Genomic DNA, 26,312 nt, shown 5'->3' on the forward strand with positions numbered 1-26,312 from the left:
GCCTAACACTAAATAAGAAGGCTATGATTTTCCTTTTCCCTGCACTACCAGATCATAAAATTCCAGATTCATTTCACCCCACATCGTTTATATGGAAGCTAGAGCTGCAGGTAAATGCATTTGCTAGATTTCTATTCTGATGCCCTTATTCCCTAGAGCCTGTGGGAATGCCCTGTTTCTGATGACAGGAACGGGGATGGAGGAAGGGGACAAAGGGGTAGCAGGGTCTTGTCCTATTCTGTACATCACTTGGTCTCAAGATAAGCTCAGACTTCTTGGTGATGTCTCAGGGATTTAAAAAAAAAAAAAAAAAGATAAGCTCAGCCAAGAGCCAGACCAGAGCTGATTCCAACCCACTTTGATCCAGATTTGCCCCAGAACTGGCCCATAACACAATTAGTCTCTGAGACAGAAGAATAACAGGAAAGTGTTTGCCTCACTTTTTGGCTAAAAACAAGTTCGAGGCTGGTGACACTTTTGTTTCTCTCTTTGGAACAACTTCAAACATAAGAGTCAGCAAAAATAACAGCAACATGGATAACTAAACTTGAATCTAAATCCTGTTTCAGGTTGCCTGAGTTCTCGAGGCTCTAGTGCATCTCAAGGACAGTCCCAAGCCCCTCTACGAATCTAGGCATGCCGGCCAACTGCTGTGCCACCCTGCTCCTTCCCGGGTCTCTTATAGCTCCGCAAGTGTCAGGGGAGGCCTGTGGGGCCATGGCTCCTCTCTCACCTCCTATGGTCCGACCCTTCTCCTCTAGGACCCACTCAGGTTCCTGCCCACAAAGAGCTAATCTCAAGCCCAAAGACTGAAAAAAATGTTTTAATAAATACAAAAATCTCCAATAATGACTCTGCTCAGCTCAGGGGCAGCAGGAATGCAGTGGGGGGACCCTTGGTGCTGAGTGAGGATAAATTAAAAATCCCAACAAGCCAGTGACATTATGTACAGAAGGAAAGGGGTTGGGCTTCCAGGACAGAGGCCGAGGGTGACAGGGAGAAGTTGGAGCGGATATGGCCTTGGCCTGGCACGGCTGCCTCTCCCCTCATGGAGTTGTGGTTCCCGGAGGTAGTGGGGGAGAGAGAAGAGGCAGGACAGAGGAGCGAAGGCACTGGGCTTCCCACGGGAGAATGCAGGGTCCTCGGTGCCACCCCTTCCCCCAGCTCGGGCCCCATCCTCTTGGTCATGTGGCCCTCCGGCTGCTCCTTAGGAGCCTTCGGCTTCTTTCTCCAGCTCTGGAACAGTCCTGGTCTCTGGAGCTGCTGGAGACAGATGGGAGGGAGTATTGGAGGAGGAGAGAGGGACTGGAGAGGCATAGAGAAAGGCATGGATGGTGGAGCAGAGCATCTCTGCCCTGGCCCCAGAAAGGTCACAATTTTCTAAGCAGGTCAGTGCACACCGGCTGGGTGGGGCTTTGGTCTAGTTGCTTAATTCCTCTGAGCTTCTGAAATCTCACTTGTGAAAAAAAGGTAATAAATAACAAACTCCACCAGGTTGCTGTGAGGGCGGATCAGCATGGCACCTGCAAGGCAGGCCGCACGTTCCTGGCCCCCAGACGGCACTCTCTTCCCTCCCTGGGCATCCCACCGTCAGCCTCAGCCGTCAGCCCAGCCCTCAGCCATAGCTGCTGCCCCCTCCCTGACTCACGCCGCTGCCGCCGGGGTGTGCAGTGGGAGCAGCATCGACTGTCCTTCCCCGGACCGCAGGATAGTGGCAGTGAACAGTCATCCCGCTCACAGTGAGGCACCCCTGCCTGGCGCAGGACAGAGCAGATACAGAGGGTCCCCCAGAGGCCCTGGGCACAGTAGCCTTCATCCTCTTCAGAGAAGCCTGCCCTGGGAGTCTGCCTTCCCTGGGAAGGTCGCCATACTCCAGGCCAGGCTCCCAATGCCCACCTCACACAAGCCCCTCTCCCCACTTACCCCACATCTGCAGGTGATACAACTCATCTCCCCAAAGGGGGGCACTGATGGGTGCCAGCTCTGGCTCTCTGGGAACCACTGCCCTGCAAAACGGCAGCCCCGGGGCCCATCGGCCTGCATGGGGTCCCCCAGCTGGGAGTGGGCCCCTGACCCCACTGTGGGAGTGAAGGAGGAAGAGGTCAGTCAGGAGGACCAATCAGGTTTTATTTCTCTTTGAATCCCCAGCATTTAGCAGTTTCTGGCACTTAGTAGGTGATAAATTTAGATGGATAGATGGATAGATGGATGCATAGGTGGATGGGTGGATGGAGCAGGAGCCAGAACCCACCATACCCCACTATTACATCACATTCTTTCCATTGCATTTAGAGTCCTGGCTCCAGACCAGGCACAGAGCAGTGCGCAGGAAATGCTGAATTGGCTGAGGAAACCCTTCCCCTCATCCTCACCCTCACCATGCATCCCCTCACCCAGGACAAGGCCTGCCCCAAGCCCAAAGGTGAGGCCTCAGTGCCTGCACGCCCTCACCTGGACACTGTTTGCAGCAGTCAGTGGGGTTGGCGCGGACAGGCTGGGCGCAGGCCAGCCGGGGACACTGCACCTTCTCACAGTGCACCTCTCCAGTGCCCCCCTGTAGGGATCCATTGAGTGAAGGGAGTCAGGAAGAAGGGGCACATAAGCCTCCTGCTTCCATCGATTCCTTTTCCACACCTCAAATGTAATATATCTATGGCCTTTTACCCAGAGGCCTGGGCTTGCTTTATATACCTGAACTCAAATCTTCATTGTAACCCTGCAGGGCAGGTGCTATCGTATCTGCTTATAGGAGAGGAAAGTGGGCTCAGAAAGCTGCAGAGAGCACCCGGGGTCCTGGAGAGCTTGTCAGGGGCAGAGCCAGAATTCACCCAGGTCAGCCCTTTCCCTTTCCCTACAGGAAGCTGACTCTCAAAGCCCGGGGGCTCTTCTCATATTGTTTTGATCCTTGAATCCTGCTCATCAAGGACGGGTCTTCCTCTCCTGGCATCCCCCTCCCCATCTCTGCAGATCTGGCTGGGTTATGGCACCAGAGAAGATTGGGTGGCCATACCTTGCAGGTGCAGACAGCACACTTAATTAAGCCAAAGGGAGGCACAACAGGGTGCCACCGGGTGCCCGCTGCTCGCCAGCTCCGGTCACCATCAAAATAGCAGCCTGGTAGGGCGACAGTACCCAGTGGCTATTACTACTGAGCTTATCACCTGGGCCCACGACCAAGGCTTAAGCCTCAGGCCAACCCCACACTAGCCTAACCCAAGGGCCTGCTTGTGAGCCAGTCACACTAATGAGGCCTATTAGGTGTCAATTGGAATTGTGCCTGTCAGCCCACCCCCATATCTACTGTGCCCCTCCTGTGCCCCTCCTGGTCCCATGCAGTGGCTCCTCTGGATCCTCCCACCCCTTCACGCCCCCTTCCAGCTCACCCTCTCCCAGGTCTCGGCTCCTGGGCAGCCCTGGCAGGTCTCTGACATCTTGTTTCTCTGCAGAGCCAAAGAAATGGTGAAGGCAGAGGATGACCTCTCCTCCCCTCCCCAGAGGACCCATCCTCCCCAGAGCCAGGCCTCTCCACTCCCCTGTCCTCCCCTGCAGCGAACTCACCTGGACACACGGGGCAGCACTGGTCGGGAGCCTGCACCGGGTGCGGGCAGTTGGGCGGCGGGCACACCACGGGGTCACAAATCACCGTTCGTCTCTGCAGAGAGGGTAGGGGGTGCTGACGGGGTGCCCGGGCCCCTTGCCCCACACCTCGGGACCCAGTGTACCCTTCCTGGGCCTCCTACCTGACAGGTGCACAGCGAGCAGAGCGGGTCGTAGTTGGGAGCCCAGCGAGCCCCGTGGGGGCGTTGCTGCCCCTCGAAGAAGCACGTGTTGGGATCTCGGGGCCGCCCGGGACCTCCAGGTTTGGCAGGCACCGAGGGCAGCGCGGGCAATCCTGCGGCCGCTGCATCCGGACCCCCGGGCACCCGCGCCTCTTCAGTCCCAGCCGCCAGGCGCAGGCCGCCCACCTCGCATTTGTTGGCGACGTGCACCTGGGAGGAGAGGCCGTCTGAGGCAGCACCGGGGCTCCCCCTCGCGTCTCCACCAGCCCCAGCCGGCCAGTCAACAGGAGACACCTCCGGGGCAGACACAAGGTGCTGCTGCAGTGGCCCAGGGGGATGCTGTCAGCCGCCACAATCATTTCAGCTGCCAGGGACCCAGCGGTGGGCTGCCAGCCTCCTAAAGTGCCATATCTGGCTTCGTCCTCCCCACCAGCCAGGCAGGCTGATATCACCACTCCCAGGGCTCAGAGACAGCAAGTGACTAGGGCAAGGGCACACAGGACCAGCCCAGCTCTGCACCAGCCCCGCAGCCCACACTGCCCACCTACCTGCCCGCGAAGCTCCCCTCTGGGTCTGCCCTTAGTGGCGATCAGCAGGGAGGCAGTGCCCTGCGCCAGGTGCCTCAGCAGCTCAGGCTCCAGGTCCTTCACCACACCCTGGGCCTGCGAGTAGACAGGAAAATGGATGGGAACAACGCATGTTTGGGCTGAGCCTACTACTCCCAATTTGCAGATGAAGAAACTGAGACCCAGGGAGGTTAAATAAGGTCTCCAGAGCAGCAAAGCCCATTGGTAATGGTGTGGAGCTTACAAGCCAAGTCTCTCTGACTCCAAGTCCACGGCAAGCCACCCCACTTCAGGGGGCTTTGGTCCATCCCAACTATCCCTCTAGAGGTCCAGGATATTACATATTATCCAAGGGATCCCACCAGAGAAGGACATAGAAAGGAGAATGAATAATAAAAAGCCAAATCAGATTCACCCCCAGGTCCGTCTGCCCCCTGAGCCCATGCCAACTCTGCAATACTGGCTGCCTGCTCTCTCTCCCCCGACCTCGGGCCCACACCACCCTTCAAGCTAAAAAGCTGCCTCCTACCATCACATTCTCACCTCTGGGCCATAGAATCCCTTCAGCAGCCGCCGGGGCCCTGGCATCCCAGGAGGCCCAAGGAGGTGGGCAGTAACGGTACCCTGTTCTGAGCCACCAAGCCCAGCCAGCAGCACTTCATAGTGCAGGTGACAGTGGGTATCCAGGGAGAGCCAGGCATGACCTGCTGCCTGGCTTTGCACAGGGGGCAGCACCAGGGCTCCTGCCAGGGGCACAGGCAGTTCTGGGTCCAGACAGAGGAGAAGTGACAGATGAGAAGGTGGCCTAGAGCAGCCCCCCAATCTCAGCATTTCCCATCTCCCTTGACACAGACTCCATGAGCAGGAAGACACTGCCCATAGGTCCAGGGCCCAGGGAGCAGGAAGTTTTAGACCCTGCACATGGCAACAGGGAGAAACTGCCAACGGGGCCACCCTATACATCCCCACCTTCTCCAAATGCCAACCCAGAGCTCAGGTACAAAGAAAGTCACACCAGGCCCTGGCCCTCTGGCACCATCCCCTACATGCTCAAGTCACAGGTTAGTGCAGCGATCCCTAACCTTTTTGGCACCAGGGACCAGTTTCATGGAAGACAATTTTTGCACAGACCCGGGGTGAGGCGCGGGGGGATGGCAAGCAGTGGGGAGTGGCTGTAAATACAGATGAAGTTTTGCCCACCCACCACTCCCGTCCTGCTGTGCAGCCCGGTTCCTATCAGTCACAGACCCGTACTGGTCTGAGGCCCAGGTGTTAGGAACCACAGGGTTAGAGGACACCACAGGGCAGCCAGACCCCTGGGGTACTCACTGTCATGGCAGGCACTATGCCCACTGTAGGGCAGGGCAGTCACATGTCCCCGCAGCTCTCCGTCTGGGAAGTCCTTGGTGCCCACGTTCAGAAAGAGCTCATTCTGCAGCAGCATATGAGCCCCCCGAGCACCCAGCCCAGGGCAGAGACCCATGGCCTGGGGGGCAGGGAAAGATAAGCCCTCCTCAGCTTTCACACAAGCCCAGGCTGATGAAGCCTTTGCATGTTTCGTGCCCCCACTACACCCATACACACTCGCACACACCAGGAACGCTGGATGAGAGCCTTGCAGGCCCAGTTTCAAATCCCTCGTCTGCCGCTTCCCAGCTATGTAACAACCTTGAAGAGTTACTTAACCTTTCTCAGCCTTCACTTCCTCATCTATAAAATGGGTACTGTGAAGGTCAAACACTATGTAAGTAAGGCAACCAATGCAGTACCTGGCACATTCAAAGGCCCAATAAGTAGCAACCATCGCTATCACATTTATTACTAAATGGTCTATTGCACTATTCTCCCTGTCTAACTCCTCCCATTTGACAGTGAGCTTGCTGAGGACACGAGCCACATCTGATTTTCTTTGTACTCCAGTCCCTAGCCTGGGGCTCGATAAAATGTTCAAATGAATCAATGAGAGAGCCCACGAGTGAACGAATGATATTGAACATCCCCACTCAGTATCAAGCCAACCTGGCTTCCCACAGCCCATGCATTAGCAGCCCTGACACATGGGCCCTGTGGCCCAGCTCTGCCTGGAGTCCTCACCATGTGTCCTCCCAGCTGGAGTTCAGCCATGTGACACAGGACAGTGCGCTGATTCCTCCGCTGAGGCTTCGTCTCCAGTGTCACGGCCACCACCTCACTGCTTGTACCTACCACTTGCACCTGACGGGCAGGGTTGGGGGAGGCAAAGTGGAGAGGCAGTGAAGGCCTGTGGCCTGCCCTCCTGCCCTCCCCACCTCCTGCAGCCCCCGACTTTTACCTGGTAGATCAGGGAGCCATTTCCTAGCAATGTGAGGCTGGCTGAGCCAGCAGCACCAGTCTGGACTGGGATCAGGGCATCAGCCCCGCAAAGGATGCTTTGCAGTACTACAGAGGGACAAGACAGGTGGACAAGACAAGGCAGGCTTGCCCCACTGCCACTCAAATCCCTAGCCCCCAGGATCTTTCCCACACCCACCCTGGCCCCTTCCCTTGCAGTGGTCTGTGTGTCATGGTTGTGCGTACCCGGGCCCCTAGGGCCGCCAGCCCCCACCTCACCATCACAGCTCTGCCGGGCAGCAATGTGTCCACTGATGCGCAGCCCTGGCCCACCTGTCCTCTCCAGGGCCATCTGCAGCTCCCCCAGCACCAGCCAGTCCATCTCCTGGACTGTCAGGTTGGGCAGCACCTCAGCAAAGCCTGGCTCCTGGGGACAGAGCAAGGTGTGGTGGGCAACAATAAGAGGCCAGAGCAGGCAGCAGCAAGAGCCAGACCCTCACTCACCTGGGCTGAAGCATTGGCCCGGAGTTCTCGCAGTAGCTGCCCCTGGTGCAGAATCTGGAGCCTCAAGGGAACCTGGGCTAGTCCTGCAAGGCCACACATGGGGACATTTCTGAGATAGGTGCTCTTCCTACCCTTCTCACATGCTTTTCCCCCATCCCACTTACCCCCACTCTTGGGTTCCAACAGCCCCCGGAAAAGCAGCAAAAAATGCAAGGAGTCCTCTGTGTCACTGAGAGTAAGTAGGGTGATGCCCCCTACACCCTGCTGTGGGGGGCCTTCCAGAGTCAGGATGGCACTGAAGGTCTCTAGGGGAGGAAGAACCATGAGAACCTATCAGAAAATTGCCTTCTCAACCCACCCCACACCTGGGGACAGAGAAGACTCAGAACCTCACATCCAGGGGCTGTTTGCTCCCGTTACCTGCAGCCAGGGCCCGGTGCCGGATGAGAGGCCCCCAAACCTCCCCTGAAGGGTGAGTGGGTGTCACGAGGGCCACAAGCAGCTGTTCTGCCCTAAGGAACCTCAGAGACAACCGAGGCACTGCCCGCCACACCCCACAGACCTGGAACAGAGAGACAAGAAGGCCCTACACTCAGTATGCAGAGAGGCCAACTAAGAGGCAAAGGCCTGGTGAAAAAGGAATATGGAAAGGAGCCTCCAGATCCCCCTAGAAAGCTTAAGGAGGGACCCTGGAGCCAGATGCGTGGGTTCAAATCCTGACTCTACCACTTTCTAGCTGTGTGACCTTGAACAAATCACATTCTGCTACTGAGCCTCAGTTCCCTCATCTGTAAAATGGGCATCATAATGTCAGTGCCTTCCTCCCAGTGGGCTGCTGTGAGGATCAAAGAAGGCAATTCAGAGCATGCTCTCAGCACAGTGTCCAGACTGGATAAGCACTCATAAATGGCATCATCTCACCAGGCCATCTCGCGAGGGCGCCGCCGGGTGTTCAAACAGGACACTGCCATTGGAGTCTGAGAAGCGGACCCTGGTGGGGCGGTCCAGCCTGGGAATGAGGGGTCGGGTGAAGCGGGTATCTGAGCCTGAGCCAGCAGCAACCCCTCTCCCAATTTTCCTCCCTGCCCCTAGCTGACCCCCTCCCGCCTCCTTCTCTGTCCCCTTTCTCACTGCCGGTAGGAGATGGAGAAGCGTAGGCTAGAGCGCAGCAGAGAGACTCGGGCCCGTGCCACCGCCTGCGACCTCGGCCCTGTCAGCAGCGCCACGAAGTCTGCGAGGGGAGGAAGATGGCCTGAGCACTGTCAACCGTTGCTGGCAGCACGGCCTCAACCACGACCCCACCTCCAGTACCCCTCCTCCCCCGCCTACCCATGTGGCCATCACCACGAGCCCGCTCCTCAGCGCCTGGCTCCCCTCGGTCGCTATAACTGCGGTGCTCCGGGTCCCGCGGATACTCGAAGGACAGGCCAGTTGGCTGCCGCTCCGCACTGCTGCGCTCTGCGCCAGGGATAGGGGACACAGGCTTCAGCTGGCCATCCCATCCAAGTGGCCCAGGACACAGTATCGCGGCCCTGCCGCCTGCCTTCACGGCAGAGCGGGTCTTACCCTGGGGACAGGTCTGGCAGCAGTGTCCGGGCAGCTGGCGGGGCTGCCCGCAGGCCAGGGTTGGGCACTCAGGTTTGATGTTCTTGCAGCTGACCCTGCCAGGGCCCCTGGCACGGCGACTCCACTGAGGCTGCTCACGGAGAAGACCGGAAAACCAAGTGAGTGCTAGATGCCAACTGGTGCGACCCCAGGGCGAGCGGGGAGAGTCCAGCGGGGAGAGTCCAGGGACCAAAGACCAGGGTCCCGCGGAGTGAGACAACTCTGCCACTTACAAGCTGCGTTGCCCCACGCAAGGTACTTAACCTCTCTGGGCCTTAAAGTCCCTATCTGGAAAATGGGGATAATAATAGTATCTTTCTAGCAGGGTTGTAATGGGAGTTAAATGAGAGACAAACTAAACGGGGTTGGCATGGAGCCTCACACAAAGTGGGCGATCAGTAATAGTCAACATCTGAGACTCGAAGGGGACGATCTTCCCCTTCCTCCACCAGAAAAATATCCCAAATATCTGCGGCTAGCCTCTTTCTCCTCAGCAGCTCCGAGGACCAGGACCCCAGCGCTCCCCCACCCGCGAGGGGCCGGGCCGCGGGGTCCACTCACCGCCTCGCAGGCGCATAGCACGCAGCGCATCACCCCGAAGGGCTCTCCCAGGTCTGGGTGCCACGTCTCGTCCAAGGCATAGACCTTCCCGCCGAAGGAGCAGCCTGCGGGGACGGGCTTGGCTGGCGACGGCTGCCCCGCTTATGCCGTGCACCCGCCCCGGGCGCTGCCTGCAGGGCTCTGGGTCCCCGGGCACCAGGCACCTCGCGGCCCCCGCCCACCCCTCCAGGCTGCCCGCTACGCGGAGCCACCTGTGCCCGGCGCCCCCTCCGGGCCGGCGCGGACTTGCCCCAAGCCGGATTCCCCGCCGGTGCCTCCCACCCCCGCCCCGGCGCCCACCTACCTGCCGCTCCCCGAACGGGCAGCGGCTCCTTCTCAGAACGGATGGGCAGCGCGGGGGGCTCGGGGCCGGCGCCGCGGGCCGGCCGGGAGCCGAGCAGCAGCAGCCCGAAGAGCAGCAGCGGGGCCGGCGGGGCCGGGAGGCTCGGCATGACGCGAACGGGACAGCTGGGGAGGCGGGAGGGAGGAGGGAGGAGGGAGGAGGAGAGGGAGGAGGGCCGGGCCGGGGGCGGTACGGCTGTAGGGGGCCCGGGGCCAGGGCCGGGGCAGTGCCGCGAGGGGCTCGTCGGGCGGCCGCAGAGTCGGCGCCGGGCCGGGCGGGGCGGGAGGAGCGGCCGCGAGGAGCGCAGGCGGGCGGGCGCTGACCCGGGCCGTACGCGGCTCTAGTGCCCGGGGCGCCGGCTCCGGCCCGTTTTATGCCCGGCGCCCGACGCCCTGGCCGGGGACCTCCTCCTCAGCAAACGGGGCGGTGGCGGCGGCTGGACGAGGGGCCGGGCTGAGCCCGGGGGGGTCCGGCCCAGCGGCAGCGGCCCGGATCGCGAGTGGGGGAGGGGAGGGAGGGGCTGGGACCGGGCAGGGGAGGAGGGAGGGGCTGGAGGGGAAGGGGGAGCGGAGGGGGGAGGGGGAGGGGAGGGACTTGGGGGCGCGAAGAGGGGGAGGAGAGGCGGGCCTGGAGCCCCCCGTTGCCAGCGGCCACAGGACGGCTGGACCAGGAGGTGAGGTCGCCTAGGACCGGAGCCTCAGGCCAGGGAGGGGCAGAGGCTGGGCCTGAGGCCTGAACCAGTCAGTGGGTGAGGACCCGGTTCCTGCAAGGATGAAGACTTGTCTTTAAAGATGACAACATGCAGGAAAGGCCCATCAACTGATCTTCCCCTGACTTTGGGCCCACAACACCCTCTCTCACTGCCTAGCCTGTGTCCCTATCTCCTCTCTGAGGTCTCCTCTTATTCTTGTGTTACCCAGGACAAGGACCTAGCCAGGAACTGTTCCCCTTTCTGTCCAGTGACAGTGTCTCCCTCTCCTTTGTAACCTGTCCTCAGGCCCATTCAACCATCGCCCTCTTGCTTTCTCACCCTCTTCCTTCACCCAAGGGACCCTCTGCCCCTCCAACCTGCCCCCCACCTCCTTTGACTTGATTTCCTGGTCATGAATACTTCCCTGTCCCCTCCCACCCCCACACACCACCATCCTCCCAGCTATCCCAGCACCCCCCTTCCTAATCTTGGGAGGCATCTCGTCTGGCTGAACTGGAGAATTCTGGGATCTAAGCCATACTCCTTAGCAGACATCCCCATCCTTGGGAGGAGACCTAGGACAGAGCCTGAGGAAGAACTGGGGGGAAGGGGATGGGAACAAGGTCAGGCCAGGAGGCCCCTGAGGACAGAGACTGTGGGGAGACTGAGATTGAGGGGAAAGCAAAGGAACTAGAGCCAGGGCCAAAGGAAGGGGGGCCAGCAGGGAGGTATTTGTGGAGGAGGTCCAGCAGCTGTCTTTCCTAAGACAGGGACACATGGGCCTGGTTATTCCTCTTGTCACATGTGGAATGGTAGGAGATGGAAGAGAGAGGAAGATAGAGCAAGCAAAGGAGGGCCCAGGCACAGAGATAAGTGGGCATAGCTGTCCAAGCCACTGGGCCCCAGCAGAAGAGCACCTGGGCCCAGGCTTAACCTAGCATGCATGCTTGTGTACACACACACATATGCACACACACACGCACACACCCCTACACCTTACAGTCCTCTCAAACCATCCAAACTCTTTCCCGATAACACTGACCCCTGACAGGATCATTCTCTAATACAGGCAATACTCAGATTCCCACTTAGAAAGGGAGAATGATGAGACAGGATTCCTTAGGGGTTTATAGGAGAGAAAAGCAGGAAAGCAAGAGTCCTATTGGATTTTGGCAGCAGGTGTAGTATCCAAGGAAAAGAAGTCTGGATAGCCACAAACTGAAAACCCCACCAATCTAAAACAAGAACTCTATGCCTCTTCTCCAGGGACAAAAATGTCCTGCCAGATTCCTCCGGGAAAAAAACCTCTGCTCCTCTCCCATCTCTTCTCCCCTGCCAGGTCCTAGGTTTCCCATCTCCTAGGAAAAGACGGAACCCCCTGTCCAAATCTTCCCTGCGGTGTGTGTGGGTGGAGGAGTGGACCATGGTCCAGGCAGGGGCTCCAGGGAAGAGAAGGCGTCACTTCCGGGGGCCTTCACCAGTGTCTGGTGGCTCCCTGCTCTGATTGGGCAGAAGTGGCCTGGGCAGGCGTGTGACCCCACTGCCGTGGAAGGGCTGTGCCCCAACGCCACATGTCCTCCTACCCATCTGCTCCCCAGAGTGCTGCCTGCTGTGCACCTGGGTCCTTGAGCCCTTCACCTGGTGAGTGGCAAGCAGGGTTTGAGGTTAAGTGAAGGTAGGAAGGACAGGAAAGAGGGATTGGACTCTCAGCTGGGGGAGGGGCAGGCAAAGTGGACCTACAGGCACTGACCTTTGTCGAGAAGAGTGTAGCCTTCCCAGAATGGGAGGAGCAGGGCAGAGCAGGGGTAGGGGGTGGGGTACTGGTTTCTGAGGGACTGATCACTTATTTGGTGGAATACAGCACAGTCCTGGCTGGTCCTAGGGAAAGGGGACATGCGCCCAGGGAGAAAGCAAGAGAGGAGGTGCATTAGGGTATGGGGAACACAGCACCAAGATGGACAGAGCCCCAGTCCCCAGTCTGAGCTGGTCATTCCTTGTTAGCTTAAGGTTCTGAATCCTAGGGTGGGGAAGCTAGGGCAGGCAAACCAGGGCACAAGGAGAGGGTAATGGGAGGAGGGCTCATGCATGTTGACAGACCTACAGGAAATCCCAATATTGAATCAGGTGCAGGCCTCTTTGCACAACTTGTGAAAGGAGGAGGAAGCCATGTGGGGGGTCCTGTGAAGGACCCGGAAGAGGTCTGCAGAGGGGGCAGGGAGCAGGTGCGGGCTATGAGACAGATATGTTGGCAGGTGGCTAAGATGAGGTAAGCCGTGTAAGGTGGACATCACCTTGCTCAGCAGGTGCCCATTCCTGAGCAACTTGCCTCAGGAAGGAAGTCCCAGGACTGTTAGCCTATCTCTTTGCCTGGGATAATGGGGTATTTCAGAACTTGGAATGCAAAGAAAAACTCCAGAAGGCTTTATGTGTGGAGGCAAACAGGGAAAGAACAAGAGGTTCCTTTCTCCCCTACCACCTTCTGATCTCTGACCTCTAGAAGTCCCAGTTATAGCTCTGACCAGTGCCCCTCCTCAACCCCATTGCCCAGTGCTGAAGTTACCCCCAACACTTTGTGCACGTTTGCTGGTTCCTCATCCTGGCCATATCCCATTTCCCACTCTCTTCTCCAGGCTTAAGCCACAGTACTTTCATTCTCTACCCCTGTCCCAGATTTTCTCCCACCTAACAACCAAGGTTGCTCAGAGTTTGAGGCCAATTAAGATATCTGTGTATACATATCATGTCCTGCTGCTCTCAGCAGGGGACAAAGGACACCAAACCCATATCAGATTCACTGAACAGCCCTGACAAAAAGAAGATACCACTTGCTGCAATCACAAGAAAATGTAGGAGCAATCAGAGCTTTAGCAGTTCTAGGCTTGTCAGCATCTCAAGCCCTCCCAGCATCTGTTCCTCCTGCCAAGCAGTCTTTTCTTTGACACTTGATTAAATGGTCACTATTCCTGTCACTTTCAGGATAGATTCCAACCCTCTTTCTCAGCCCACCTTTGCCACACCCTACTCTGCCCAGAAGTGCAAGAGCCCAAGCCGCCTCCATGGCCTCAGGAAGGATTCAGCGGAGAGGCCCCATACAGGGAGCCACGGGAGCCAGACAACCCGGCCAGAATGAAGCTGACTGGTAAGAACACACTTGAGGGTCTAGGGCCAGATCAAAACATGGTAGAGGGGGAAGGATAAGGGAGACATACTGCAGGAGCGGGAAGCTGGGGAACCTAATCTCCCAAAAATAAGGTGTCTAAGCAGCAGTTCCCTGGATTTCAGGTCTGGGTCCTATATGGGAATTCCTGGACCACTACCCAGTAATGATTTCTTCCTTATCCACCCCTTTCCACCTCACCTCTTCTCATCTAAGAATTGCTCCTCGTGGTCATGCTTCTCTTAACTGCAAGACTACCTCTATCCAGCCCAGCTCCTCCTGCCTGTGACCCCCGACTCCTCAATAAACTGCTTCGTGACTCCCACGTCCTTCACAGCAGACTGGTGAGAATTCCCAAGCGCTATCCCCTCTATCCATTTAACTGGTAAGATACCCCCACTCCCAGCACTTTCTCTCACTCCCTGACCTAATGACCATTTGTCCAATATTATGATCACCAGTCCCTCACAAGCATTATGATTTGCAATAGAGCCCTCATTTAAAAGCTTTAGTCTGGGCCGGGCGTGGTGGCTCACGCCTGTAATCCTAGCTCTCTGGGAGGCCGAGGCGGGCAGATTGTTTGAGCTCAGGAGTTCGAAACCAGCCTGAGCAAGAGCAAGACCCCGTCTCTACTAAAAATAGAAAGAAATTAATCGGACAACTAAAAATATATATAGAAAAAATTAGCCGGGCATGGTGGCGCATGCCTGTAGTCCCAGCTACTCCGGAGGCTGAGGCAGGAGGATCGCTTGAGCCCAGGAGTTTAAGGTTGCTGTGAGCTAGGATGACACCACGGCACTCTAGCCCAGGCAACACAGTGAGACTCTGTCTCAAAAGAAAAAAGAAAAAAAAAGCTCTAGTCTGGACACATTTCTCATGGAAGACTATCCTGGTCATTGGGCCACCATACCCTCTTGATTTCAGCTCTCTTCTCCCCCCATCAATATTTTTCAACAGAGCCAGTGCCCAGACGTTAACCTTTTGTCCATACCCGTCCTGCTGCCTGCTGTGGACTTTAGCTTGAGAGAATGGAAAACCCAAACGGTAAGAAAGCCATCTTCAATCTTGGCTCCTCTAAGTCCTGTCTTCATCAATTTCCTGTTTGCTTCCCATGGACTCTTCAAAATTCTTGAGCCCCCTAAAAATATCTTACCTTCAGTTTGACCACCCTAACCCAATCTACATTCCCCTATGATAATATCCTGTGGACAAGATGACAATGGCTTGCAGGACCAATATGTTAAATAGATTTGAAGCTGAACACCACAAAAAACTAGAGAGAAGTCTCTTATTATGGCCATGCCTTTGACTTATTCTCCTTCAACCTTCTTAAATTGGCATGAAGAAGTAAGACTGATCTGTCATCCACAGATGACACAAAGCTCGGAAGTACCACTAAAACACAAAAGACAGAATCAAGATTCAAATGGCTGAAAAGCTAGGTCAAAAAAAAAGGTAAAATTTAACAGAGATATATATAAACTTCTACATGTGTAAATTAATTGAATAAAGTCCTATTCCAGCTTTTAGGACACAATGCCCTGCTGCCATAATTTAAACTTCTAGCCCTAGCACTTCCTATGAAAAAGATCTGAGAGCATTAAATTACTCCAAACTTAGCATGTAACATTACTGAAGCAGCTATATTAAAAGCTAGCAATTCTAGGCCGCTTTAGATGTTTAGCATCCATGTTGTAGAAGTATTCCTGCAAAACTCTATTCTGAGTGGACTACACTTAAAAGTACTGGCCTGAGTACTGGACATCCCCCTAGACACATGCTAATTTACTAAGAGAGATATTAAACTAACATGTGTCCAGAAGGAAGCAGCAGCCTGAACAGTATGACAAATGGTGAAAAATAAATAAATAAATAAAAACCTGTCTGATTAACTTAGAGAAAAGTGGTCTTGTACAGGAAGAAGTGCTTTAGCCTGGAACTCAGGAAAACTGCTGGGAGGGTACACTCGGTAGATGGAATCTTCCACCCTCAAGATCCCTAGAATCCCCTTTCTTCCCTCAGGATTAGGTCAGGGAAGAAGGGCAGTTCCTATGGATCCCTTGTAGTCCAACCTCTGTGACTTATTAAGTCCCTTCTCTTCATCTTTATGATAGAGAGTTCTTAGATCTGTATTTAGTTTAAAAATGATATGATCGTAAGATTTCGTAGCAGAAAAAGTAGATTTGCAGCACTAGAACCAAAAGATAAAAGCTATAATAGGGCAGATTTCAGCAATGTAAGGGGAAAAAGGAACTTTTCTACTGAAACTGAGTGTAAGACCAGGCTGGGTTAGTGGACACTGGAGTTATTGAAGCAGAAGCTGATGACCAATTGTCGGGAGACTGTGAAGGAATTCCTGTGCTGGGTGGGACCTTGGTCCTGTCCAATTCTCAGCTCCTATGATTCATTCTGCTGGCTGCTCCTATGGGCTCCCCACCCGCTACTAGCATGCCCTTTGAAGCAGTCCGCTTCTCTCTTCCATCTCTTTCCCAGGAGCAGACCAAGGCACAGGACATTCTGGGAGCAGTGACCCTTCTGCTGGAGGGAGTGATGGCAGCACGGGGACAACTGGGACCCACCTGCCTCTCATCCCTCCTGGGACAGCTTTCTGGACAGATCCGCCTCCTCCTTGGAGCCCTGCAGGGCCTCCTTGGGACCCAGGTAAGTCCTCAAACTGTCCTTCTCTGACTCAGTCCCCCTAAAAGATCTCAGGGAAGAAGGGGTCATGTAGGGATCCCGAAGGTAGAAGAGTTGGTACTACTAAGGAGTGCTCCTTCCCAGTAATAATGCCTGGGTGTTGGTGTCTTTCCTACATAGACAAGGGAGGCCTGATAGCTGGCCCCGGTCTCTGGCCTCAGGCCCATCCTCTGCCCTCAGCTTCCTCCACAGGGCAGGACCACAGCTCACAAGGATCCCAACGCCATCTTCCTGAACTTCCAACAACTGCTCCGAGGAAAAGTACGTTTCCTGCTGCTCGTGGGAGGACGCACCCTCTGTGTCAGGCAGGCCCTCCCCGCCACAGCTGTCCCAAGCAGTACCTCTCTATTCCTCACACTGAACAAGCTCCCAAACAGGATTTCTGGATTGCTGGAGACAAACTCCACTGTCTCAGCCAGAACTACTGGTTTTGGACTTCTGAACAGGCAGGAAGGATTCAAAGCCAAGATTCCTGGTCCGCTGAACCAAACCTCCAGGTCCCTGGACCAAATCCCTGGATACCTGAACAGGACATACCAACCCTTGAATGGAAGTCATGGACTCTTTCCTGGACCCTCACCCAGGACCCTAGGAGCCCCGGACATTTCCCCAGGAACATCGGACACAGGCTCCCTGCCACCCAGCCTCCAGCCTGGATATTCTCCTTCCTTGACCCATCTGCCCACTGGACAATACACACTCTTCTCTCCTTCACCTGCCTCACCTACGCCTGCAGTCCAGCTCCACACCCTGCTTCCTGACCCTTCTGCTACCACACCCGACACTACCAGCCCTCTTCTAGTCGCAGCCCACCCTCACTCCCAGAATCTGTCTCAGGAAGGGTAAGGTACTCAGGCACTGCCAACATCAGCACTGTGTCTCATGTACCGCTCCCTTCCCTGGAGACAGTCCCTGGGAGACAATGCAACTATACCGGATTACCTGATTTCACCTGAAACCCAAAGCCCTGATAAAGGGTGATACACAGAAAGGACAGAAAAAGGGATCATTTTTCATCATACATTGCAAAACTTTAGAAGCTATTTTTTTAAGCTATCAATAATATTCATCAAAGCAGCTAGTTATCTTTGGTCTATTTTCTGTACAAATTTGCAACTAATTCTATATGTGCTTTTTCATATAATAATTCTGCAAAGACCTGGATTGGCCCGGCCTTTGAACAGAGGTTGAGACTAACCTTATGTCAGAAAAGAAAGGGTAGTTTCCTTTGCTTCAACTTTAAGGCCTTCCAATGCCCCATGTCCTTTACTACCATTCTCAGTGGGACTCCGTCTTATCCCCTATTCTTAAGAGATACCTACTCTTGAGAAATGAATAAGTTGTCTCCCAGAAAGGTTGTCCCTATGCAATATACAAAACTGAGCCTGTATAAATAAATGAGAGCACCCAAAAGCTGACTAAAAAGCAAGGGAGAGATATTCTTCACAGGGTACAATAGATCCCCCCCCCCGCCCCCCGACACCACCCCTCCTCGCAAAAAAAGCTAACAGGAAGCCCTGGGGAGCCTCACACTCTAGGTAAGACTGTGCGGATAGTTCAGTAGAAGAGACCTGGATGTGACAGCTGAGCAAACAGCCAGAGCTTAAGCATCTCGGCAGGAGGCTTCGCCAGGCGTAGACTCCTGCCTCCCTCCTGTGGAGGTCAGGGGGAAGTGCAGGAAGTGGCAAGAGTCAGGCTCCTTGAGCTCGCACAGCAGGAGGACAAGCACAAGTCCAAGCACCAAGTTGAAGGCTCATTCCCCAATTCCCAAAAGTGCAACTAAAAAGCAGCCCTGTGTGACCATCATAAACTCTGCTAGGAGATCTCTAGAAAATAAATCAGGCTTATGGGGCTTTTCAAATAAGTGCTGCCTTGGTGCTCAGGAAGAGGTTAATGTTGTACAAAAACAAAAATTCCATTGCAAAAGTCAACCTACTACCTCCAAAGGTTCCTGTAAGAAAATGAGTGGAAGATTTTTCATCTCCCCCCCCCCCAAAGGAAAGGCTACCATGTAAGTAGAGGAGCCAGGAACCTAGAGTTCTAAACATTGCCACAAATACCCCGGGATAACCAAAGGCATTCCAAAATAGCAGAATGAAAGCAAAATGTGTCAGGAAGCTTATGTACATTACCTTTTTTTTTTTCTGAGACAGAGTCTCACTCTGTCACCCTAGGTAGAGTGCAGAGGCATCATCGTAGCTCACTGCAACCTCAAACTCCTGGGCTCAAGTGATCCTTGCCTCAGCCTCCCGAGTAGCTGGGAGTACAGGGACATGCCACCACGCCCAGCTAATTTTTCTATTTTTAGTAGAGACAGTTTGGTCTTGCTCTTGCTCAAGCTGGTCTCAAACTCCTGAGCTCAAGCAATCCTCCCGCCTTGGCTTCCCAGAGTGCTAGGATTACAGACGTGAGCCACCTTGCCCGCCCTATGTTACCTTTTTTTAACATTCACATAACTCTGTAAGGTAGGTATTACCATCCCTATTTTACAGATGACGAAACTGAGGCTCTGAGATGTCAGGTGAGTTCCCAATGGTTACAAAGCCTGTAGGCAGGAAAAGAACAAATACCCTAGTGTGACTTACTCTAGGGCCCATACTCTCCCCAGTGTGGTGCACTGTCCAGTAAATAATTCAGTTATTTACCGGGAAAGAATTCCAAGTCCTTAGGGAGTAAATACATCAACAATTAAAGAGTTCTGAGTAGAAAACCAGTTCTTGGTGGAGGTGACCAATTGAGACATATCCTGGTGCCCCTCTCTTCTTTCATGGACAGAACAGTTACTATGGAGAAGGAATCAACAAATGCACAAAGCTCAAAAATGTTCAGATCTCAGATGGTGTCAGTTTCTGCACGGGAGAGAATTAGTTCATTCGCTACAAATTCCAGAATGTGGTCAAGGGAATGAATGGTAAGCAGAAATTGTAATTTGCTGAAATACTGAAGTAGGTTATATTTAATGATCAAATGAAACTTTATGGCACATGAAAGAGCCAGCACCTAGGACAAGATATGCCAAAGGGACCAGAAAATTATGGGTTCTTGGCACAATCAGATGAGAGACATGAAAGGCAAAACTGCAAATGTAGCCAAAAGCTCCAGGCATCTGGAACTTACTCCAGTTAAGGGCAAATACAAATAAACTCATGGGCTTCTCCAGTGTGAACTAATTGCCCCTGTTAAGAATCTAACCCATTCCCAAACCATTCTGTCTGGCTGATTCCATCTCTTCTTCCTTCTCACACACACACACACACACACACACACACACACACACACACAAAGCCTTTTACAACCAGAACACTCTTATCCCTATTCAACTGTATACTACTTCTCTCTTCTGCCATCCCAGAGCAGTCAAGACAGTCTGTTATGATAGTCTGCACTGTTACTGGTAATTAGGTTCTCCCACTCTAATTTAAATCCATCCTTCTCTAACCCCCCAGAAAACCTGACCCCATGGAAAGGTTCTAGGATTTCATAAAAATTCATCCCAACCTCCAGTCTCTCCTATTCCCCCACTCCCACCCCACCCCACCCATAGTAAGGTAAAAGAAACACCTTTTCCTCTTCCCTGCTGAGGCCACTCACTGTCAACCCATTTCCCCAAATACTACTTCTAACACCTCATGTTAAAGACCTGAAAATGATGAGGAAGGAAATACCCCAGGCATCCCAGCAGGGGGACCAGCTCCCATGGCAAAACCAGGAGATCAAAAGAGACAACTACTTAATACACACTCAGAGAATCTTTCTGGATTGTTATCCTGAATTTCCCAGGAGGAAGCACAGTTCCATATACTTGCTCAGAGGCCTTTAATGCCAGGCTGAAGAGCCAGCTCACATGCTGGAGTCCTTGTATTCATCACCATTTCCTTGACTCTTTGTCTTGTAAGTTAGTGACTGTAGTCAGGCTGCTGCATTGTCCTGGCTCTGGCACTGGACCACCAACCTTATTGGTATTGCTGCCCTGTCCGCTTCACTGGTCTGTGCAGCAGCTCCCTGTTCAGCGTCTCTGGGAAGAACCATCACCACTTACCCTCCCTCCCAGGCCACCATGGAACGTAGAGAGCCAGCCCCTCCACCTGCTTCCATAACTACGAAGTCCTTTCCTCCTGCTCTCTTCATAGTCATGCTCCATGCCTGTGTCTAAAAGCTTCTACCCGGAGCTTCCATAAAAATGATGAGTATTTCCAGACTATGCAAGTGACTCATTCAAGTCACCGTGAACTGACTTCCTAAGAGACTGAAAGTATTGGAGGACACGAGCAGGACTCTTTGCCAATTCAAAATTCTATGCCAAATGGGTGGTATCTTCCGGGCCTGGGGTACCCTCAGCAGCCAAAAGCATGACACTCTCTCTCCCAGATAGAAAACAGCATTAGAGGATAAATGTTGGGAACGGTCAGCCAGGAGACTGAGATAACCCTGAACCCAGATACCGAAAGGCTGGAACAGATCCTATGTTGACATGTGATCACCTGCCTGAGGGCCAGAAATAATATATCATAGACAAACTGGAAAAAAGTGAATTTAAAGTAAATGGATTTTTTTAAAAAAGGGGATACAGTCTGAAAAAAGTAAAGTTTAATTTAAAAAATCATATACACAAAACGACTTCTGATTCATTTTAAGCTCTCCCGCTGGGTCTTTCACAGGCAAGTCAGTTTCCCATTGAGTCCAGACCAGCTAAAGATGCACCCACAGGAGAAAGGTGGCCAGCCTCTCCTTAACGGGTGAACAACAGCATCTGTTACACAGGTTGACCAATGTCCATGATCTGAGTGACTAAGCATCAAGGCTGGCTTCCCTCGTAGTTCAGAAGGCCAGTTTCTTCATCAACAGATAGACTCTGGAATCCACCTCAAATCCATGCAGGTTGTTGGCATCACCCTGCAGCCTCATGAGCAGGCCCCCATAGGACACGTAGGCAGAGCTGAAACAGAAGGCCCCAGTCCTGTGAGTCTGAGCTCTGGAGCAGCTGCTACTCAGCAGCTCTCCATCCCAGCCTAAGAAAGAAAAGAGGCACCCTTCTAGTGTTTTGTCATAAGGAACCAAATTTCAGACAAAGATGAATGCACAGATATGCACAAGGCAGTGTTCTTTATATTAGCAAAGGTGGAAAACACCTACATGCCCCAAATTAGGGGAATAGACAAATGAATTAAGATATATTCATTTACTGAAATGTTACACAGCTATTAAAATGCTTAGGAAAGCTTTAAACTGACATGGAGAAACATGTTTTACATAATGTTAAGCAAAAAGAGCAGAAGAAAACATTGTAATAAACAACATAGTCTCACAGGAAAAAGTAAACATTAAAAAAACTAGAATATTCACAACGGTCTATATAAAAGGTTCCCTCTGGGTATGGAATTACAGGTGACTTTCTTCTTTCTTCACATTACTTCTCTGCTTTTCAGATTTCTTACAAAGAACACATACTGTTTTAATAAGATTTCAAGGAAAAGAAAAAATACTTGGGCAGAGAAACCAAAGAATGAGGGATTGGATTACAGTGTGGCAAGACACATACACACACACACAAACACATACAAAAAAGCCTCACGGTTTAATCACTTAACGCTGCATTTAGTTCCTGGGAAAGCAACCCTACTTTGTACTTTACACAGCAAGATTACTAGTTTCTCATTTGGACCACTGGGCCTTAACGTCCTGACAAAGGGCAGAGTGAGCAGCCTACATTTCAGACTGGAAACTATTCACAGAAGTTTTTGTTTGTTTGAGGCAGGGTCTTACTCTCTCACCCAGGCTGGATGGAGTGCAGTGATGTGATCATTTCTATATATCATTCCATTTTAAGAATCTTGGGCTGATTTCTTAGATGAACTCCTGGATTCAAGTGATTCTCTTGCCTCAGCCTTCCAAGTAGATGGGACTACAGGTGTGTACCACCATATGTGGCTGATTTTTTATATTTTTTTTGTAGAGACAGAGTCTTGCTATGTTGCTCAGGCTAGTTTCAAACTCCTGGGCTCAAGCGATCCTCCTGCCTCAGCTTCCCAAAGTGCTGGGATTACAAGCATAAGCCACTGCACCCGGCCCCCAGAAGTTTCTTTCTAGGTCCCATCAAGGTCTTAGGTGCTTGAAGAAAGGGTCCCAACACAGGAAGCAGGAGCATGACCCAAATTCTCAGAACAGGGAGGAGAAAAAGGATTCTCAGAAGACTGTGGAACTTACAGGCGTGTTGCTGCTTCAGTAGAAGTTTCATCTCCCTCAATCCTGTATACTTTCCCATACATTACATACTCAAATTGGTCAGCCCTGTGGAACAACAGTGGCAAAGTTATTCTTAATAGTAATTAACAATATAAGAGACCCTATTTTAAAATGGTAACTGGTAACTAAATGCCAGCATAATAACAACAGACACTAGAAACATGTCATTTAGTCCTCACAGCAGCCCTGTGAGCTAGGCATGACCATTTCTATTTTACTGATGAGGAAATCAGCAGAAAGAGATTAAGGTTACTTAAAAAATAAGTGACAGAGCTGAGAATTGAACTCAGTGAAGCTCTAAAGCCTTTCCATCACACCAAGCTCCCTCCCAAGACACAAGGCCCACAAAGCCTAGGTCACTCAGTAGTCATTTCCTCAGCCTTCAAAAAGCTACAATTCACAGCGTGTAATCACTGCTATCAATAAATAACTGGTTGTTTGAATTCTTAAGTGCAAAAATTTTTCCTTAAGGTTACTCAGACTCTGCTGATCACCATTTATTTTTTTTCCCCCATCCTACTCACACTTGTCTCAGGAGCTGATCATCATTTATTCCAGAAATTAAATAAGAACCTTTCTATTAGGTCATTAAATATGAAATGTCCAATTTCGAATCAAAAGTTTAGCTTATTTTATCTCAAACAAGAAGTAGTACAAGTAGTCAAAGTATGTGCCTAAACTACAGACACAGTTTTGCCATCCTGACGGTAGCTGTTTGTGCCAGCAGTGAAAAAGCCTGGAAAGTGAGTGGCGATGAAATCACAAAAGGCATTTTCCACAGCTTTTTGAGAATATTGTTGAATATTTTTCCTTGCAAGAAGTGGTCCAAAGCCTGGTGCAAGGTCTAGTGAATATAGTGGATGGCAGAGTTTCCAAGTCCAGCTTCTATAGTTTGAGCAGTGTTGTTTTTTGTGACACGTGGTCTTGCAAGAGGACTGGCCTGTCTCTATTGACCAATCTTGGCTGCTTAATCACAAGCATCCTCATCATTTCAACCACTTGGTTGCAGCAGACATCCCCTGTAATCGACTGACCAGGTTCCATGAAGCTGTAATGGATAATACCAACGCTGGACCAACAAAGAGACACCATTAGCTTTTTTTTTTGATGATTAGGTTTTGGATTGTGTTTCAGCACTTCATCCTTATCCAATCATTGTGCTGAATGCTTCTGATTGTCAAAAAGAATCCATTTTTCATCACGTATAACAATACAGTGTAGAAATGGTTTGCCTTTATGTTGTGACAGCAAAGAAAAGCAAGTTTTGAGACGATTTCTCTTCTGACATTCATTTAATCCATGTGGTACCCATCTATCCAGCTCCTTTACCTTGCTGATTTGTTTCAAATGGTCCAATATTGTTGGAATAGTAACATCAAACCTTGCTGATAATTCATGTGTAGGTTGAGATGGATTCGCTTTCACTACAGCTTTCAGCTCATCATGATCCACCTTGGTCTCACATCACCCATGTGGCTCATTTTCAAGATAAATCATCAGAAGGAAACTTCTGGAACCATCGACAGACTATGCATTCATTAGCCACATCCTTCCCAAACACTTTGCTGATATTTTGAGCTGTCTTTATAGCATTTGTTCCACGATGGAACTCATCTTCAAAAATAACACGAATTTCTGACTTATCCATGGTTTCACAAAAATTGTTCTAAAAAAATCTGGAAGATAATCATAAGCAAAAAACCATGCATTTGAGAGACTGAGGATGTACCTTCACAATAAAAATAAAACAAGAATTGTCAAAGTGAAAATGTCAGAAATATCAACTGTCAAACTTAGCACTTAAGGAAATCGGATACTTCATACTCAATGACCTAATATATCACTTATCTACTTAGTCCTCAAGGCATATTTCCAGTATTCCCTTCTGCACTACCTCACCTGGAAGGCCTGTCATCAGTGGGGTTGTATTCACCATCATCCAGGGTACCATCTTCATACAAGGTACTAGCTATGACCAACCGGAACTTATCACCTGAAAATAACAACAATATCTGAGGGTGAAGAATAACTAAAGCAGCAAAAAGCCTCTTGCTATTGTCTGTGTTCAATACTTACCCAAGTCTACAGGGTAAATCTGGATGTTTACATCTAAGATGAGATCCATCTTGAAGGATTCACTCTCACAATGCAGTCGAGACACTGGGAGAAGTAGGAAAAGAGTAGTAGAGGTAATTGCCAGGCTCAGGGCAGATCCTACAGATCCCAGTTTGGGGATTATATGCAACAGAAAACTCAATCTAACCCAGTCTACATCGACTGGCCTCTCATTGGCTCTCACAGAAGCACAGGCTCAATCAGAACCAGATATGCAGGAAAACGGGAGAAAAACTATGGCAAGTGACCAGAATCCCCAGAAGAGAATCAAAGGTCTTCTGGTAGCAAATAATATCCAGGTTCTAGGCATGCCGGGATAATTTAGAACTCGACTCTGGGCAAATTATTCATTCAACCAAAGGATTCCTTTCTGTCCTAGGCACTGTGCTGAATGGATTACCAGGATGCACAAGAACCAGTGGCTATCCTGAAAAACATCTCAGTCTCCAGGAAAAGAAAGAGACACCAAGGAGAAACAATTACTGATCAATGACAAAATAAAGAAGTGTATACCAAGCAGTTAACTCAGAGAATACTTCCCAAAGAGCTAAAGATTCTGAGGGCAATGCAGGAATATAGGCTCTGAACTCAATTACTCATTTTGCAGCCTTGGATGGGTCACTTAACCTCTTCGAGCAAAATGGTGAAGGCATCACCTACCTCAGGAGAACTCTTGAGAGGAATAAACAAGACAAAGTGTGTGTGAGGGGCACAGTACAGCACCTAGCACAGAATAGGTGGCGATTATAAAGATTCTCAGGTCAGCACCACGAATAGACAAAAGGCCACCCAGGCATTGGGAACGGCAAACTTGAGGCCAGGGAAAGCTCGCAGTCTCAGTTTTCTCGACCATAAATTGTTTCCTGAGGGAGGTCCCTACATCAGGACCTGCCAGTAGGGGCAGAGCACGTGAGTTGCGTGGACATGGGGCCCACCTCGAGGAGGTTAGTCTCTCCCCCACAAACCGTCCCTACGTACCTTACTTACCTCGGTCAAATTTCTTGCCCTCCGGGTCAATGTCTTTCACATCGAAAATATCCTCAAACAGGATGCCCGCCATCGTGAGGGAGCCAAGAGAGCAGAAGCGCTGAGCGCACGACGACCACTGCGGGTATGCGTACCCCCTCACGTGGAGAAAAGGAGAGAAGAAAAAAGGCAGCGCCTGAAGAGAGGAAACCAGAAAGAATAGCGCATGCGCATGAGCCAGTAGCAACGCAGCCACTTCCGCCACCTCCCCCTCGGGGCTTCTTAACTTCCGCCCCGAAAGATTGCTTCGGAGAGGTTTCGGCTTTGAGGGCGGGTCTCAGGCCCAGGTGACTCCGCCTAGGGCGGGGAAACAATAGGTCCAACCTTCGGCGGCGGTGGCGCGGATTCTAGCTCTGTGTTAGGGCTCTACTGCGCCCTCTTCAGAGTCCGGCCCAGAACACTGGAATGCGTGGGGGCCTAACCCAAGCGGAGACCTTGATCCTTGGCCCAGACGAGCCCGGCCCTAGCCCTACCCTGCCAGTCCGCGTGCCCACCTAGGGCACAGTCCACGCCGAGGGCGGGTGGAGCAGAGCCCCGCCTCCAACGCGCTGGCCCGGTAGGGAGTTGTGCCCAGCCCCTCCAGCCGGCACCTAGGCCCCTAGGGCCGGCCCGGACCAGCTCTGCCCTTCTGGACGTCACCCGAGCTGGGTCCATCCAGTTTGGGAATTTGCCATGA

General features: G+C 52.1%; 3 protein-coding genes across 9 annotated transcripts; 1 reads left to right on the forward strand and 2 right to left on the reverse strand.

Moving 5' to 3' along the window:
• Positions 1–801: 801 nt before the first annotated feature.
• On the reverse strand, positions 802–10,029 carry CHRD (chordin). Of its 2 annotated transcripts, none has more exons than XM_012641422.1 (23): positions 9,669–10,029; positions 9,326–9,429; positions 8,726–8,855; positions 8,489–8,617; positions 8,291–8,390; positions 8,081–8,168; positions 7,580–7,721; positions 7,324–7,464; positions 7,160–7,242; positions 6,935–7,082; positions 6,657–6,763; positions 6,440–6,559; positions 5,675–5,831; positions 4,889–5,109; positions 4,328–4,441; positions 3,741–3,989; positions 3,559–3,652; positions 3,384–3,440; positions 3,011–3,114; positions 2,452–2,554; positions 1,924–2,078; positions 1,649–1,754; positions 802–1,260 (listed from the first exon to the last, which is right to left on the reverse strand). In XM_012641422.1, exons 1-23 carry the CDS (start codon positions 9,814–9,816, stop codon positions 1,208–1,210), a joined length of 2,853 nt encoding a protein of 950 aa, XP_012496876.1. In that variant the 5' UTR covers positions 9,817–10,029; the 3' UTR covers positions 802–1,207. The 2 variants fall into 2 exon arrangements, with proteins under 2 accessions (XP_012496876.1, XP_012496867.1); XM_012641413.1 differs by having other exon boundaries at positions 802–1,263.
• A 303-nt stretch (positions 10,030–10,332) lies between these two features.
• THPO (thrombopoietin) lies at positions 10,333–17,668 on the forward strand. Of its 5 annotated transcripts, XM_012641459.1 has the most exons (8): positions 10,333–10,517; positions 11,738–12,039; positions 13,375–13,537; positions 13,772–13,899; positions 14,513–14,599; positions 16,049–16,216; positions 16,433–16,513; positions 16,630–17,668. In XM_012641459.1, exons 3-8 carry the CDS (start codon positions 13,525–13,527, stop codon positions 17,011–17,013), a joined length of 861 nt encoding a protein of 286 aa, XP_012496913.1. In that variant the 5' UTR covers positions 10,333–10,517; positions 11,738–12,039; positions 13,375–13,524; the 3' UTR covers positions 17,014–17,668. The 5 variants fall into 5 exon arrangements, with proteins under 5 accessions (XP_012496913.1, XP_012496896.1, XP_012496905.1 ...); XM_012641442.1 differs by having other exon boundaries at positions 16,445–17,668; XM_012641451.1 differs by having other exon boundaries at positions 16,450–17,668.
• A 3,099-nt stretch (positions 17,669–20,767) lies between these two features.
• POLR2H (polymerase (RNA) II (DNA directed) polypeptide H) lies at positions 20,768–25,899 on the reverse strand. Of its 2 annotated transcripts, XM_012641489.1 has the most exons (6): positions 25,598–25,611; positions 25,271–25,282; positions 24,572–24,655; positions 24,395–24,488; positions 22,457–22,540; positions 20,768–21,188 (listed from the first exon to the last, which is right to left on the reverse strand). In XM_012641489.1, exons 3-6 carry the CDS (start codon positions 24,618–24,620, stop codon positions 21,071–21,073), a joined length of 345 nt encoding a protein of 114 aa, XP_012496943.1. In that variant the 5' UTR covers positions 24,621–24,655; positions 25,271–25,282; positions 25,598–25,611; the 3' UTR covers positions 20,768–21,070. The 2 variants fall into 2 exon arrangements, with proteins under 2 accessions (XP_012496943.1, XP_012496935.1); XM_012641481.1 differs by lacking the exon at positions 25,271–25,282 and having other exon boundaries at positions 25,598–25,899.
• Between the last annotated feature and the right edge of the window lie 413 nt (positions 25,900–26,312).

The sequence above is a fragment of the Propithecus coquereli genome, unplaced genomic scaffold, assembly GCF_000956105.1.
Source record: "Propithecus coquereli isolate 6110/MARCELLA unplaced genomic scaffold, Pcoq_1.0 Scaffold10, whole genome shotgun sequence".
NCBI classification, from domain to species: Eukaryota; Metazoa; Chordata; class Mammalia; order Primates; family Indriidae; genus Propithecus; species Propithecus coquereli.

Excerpts from the sequence above, each read along its gene's own strand:
- CHRD (XM_012641413.1), bottom strand. The coding sequence starts at position 9,816 with ATGCCGAGCCTCCCGGCCCCGCCGGCCCCGCTGCTGCTCTTCGGGCTG. Across the intron at positions 3,990-4,327 it reads GAGGGGAGCTTCGCGGGCAG|GTGCACGTCGCCAACAAATG; the intron begins GTAGGTGGGCAG and ends CTCTCCTCCCAG. Across the intron at positions 3,653-3,740 it reads GCTCGCTGTGCACCTGTCAG|AGACGAACGGTGATTTGTGA; the intron begins GTAGGAGGCCCA and ends CCCTCTCTGCAG.
- POLR2H (XM_012641481.1), bottom strand. The coding sequence starts at position 25,670 with ATGGCGGGCATCCTGTTTGAGGATATTTTCGATGTGAAAGACATTGAC. Across the intron at positions 24,656-25,597 it reads GGGCAAGAAATTTGACCGAG|TGTCTCGACTGCATTGTGAG; the intron begins GTAAGTAAGGTA and ends TACTTCTCCCAG. Across the intron at positions 22,541-24,394 it reads ACTGATGACAGGCCTTCCAG|GGCTGACCAATTTGAGTATG; the intron begins GTGAGGTAGTGC and ends GTTGTTCCACAG.
- THPO (XM_012641434.1), top strand. Across the intron at positions 13,900-14,512 it reads ACGTCCTTCACAGCAGACTG|AGCCAGTGCCCAGACGTTAA; the intron begins GTGAGAATTCCC and ends ATTTTTCAACAG. Across the intron at positions 14,600-16,048 it reads GAGAATGGAAAACCCAAACG|GAGCAGACCAAGGCACAGGA; the intron begins GTAAGAAAGCCA and ends TCTCTTTCCCAG.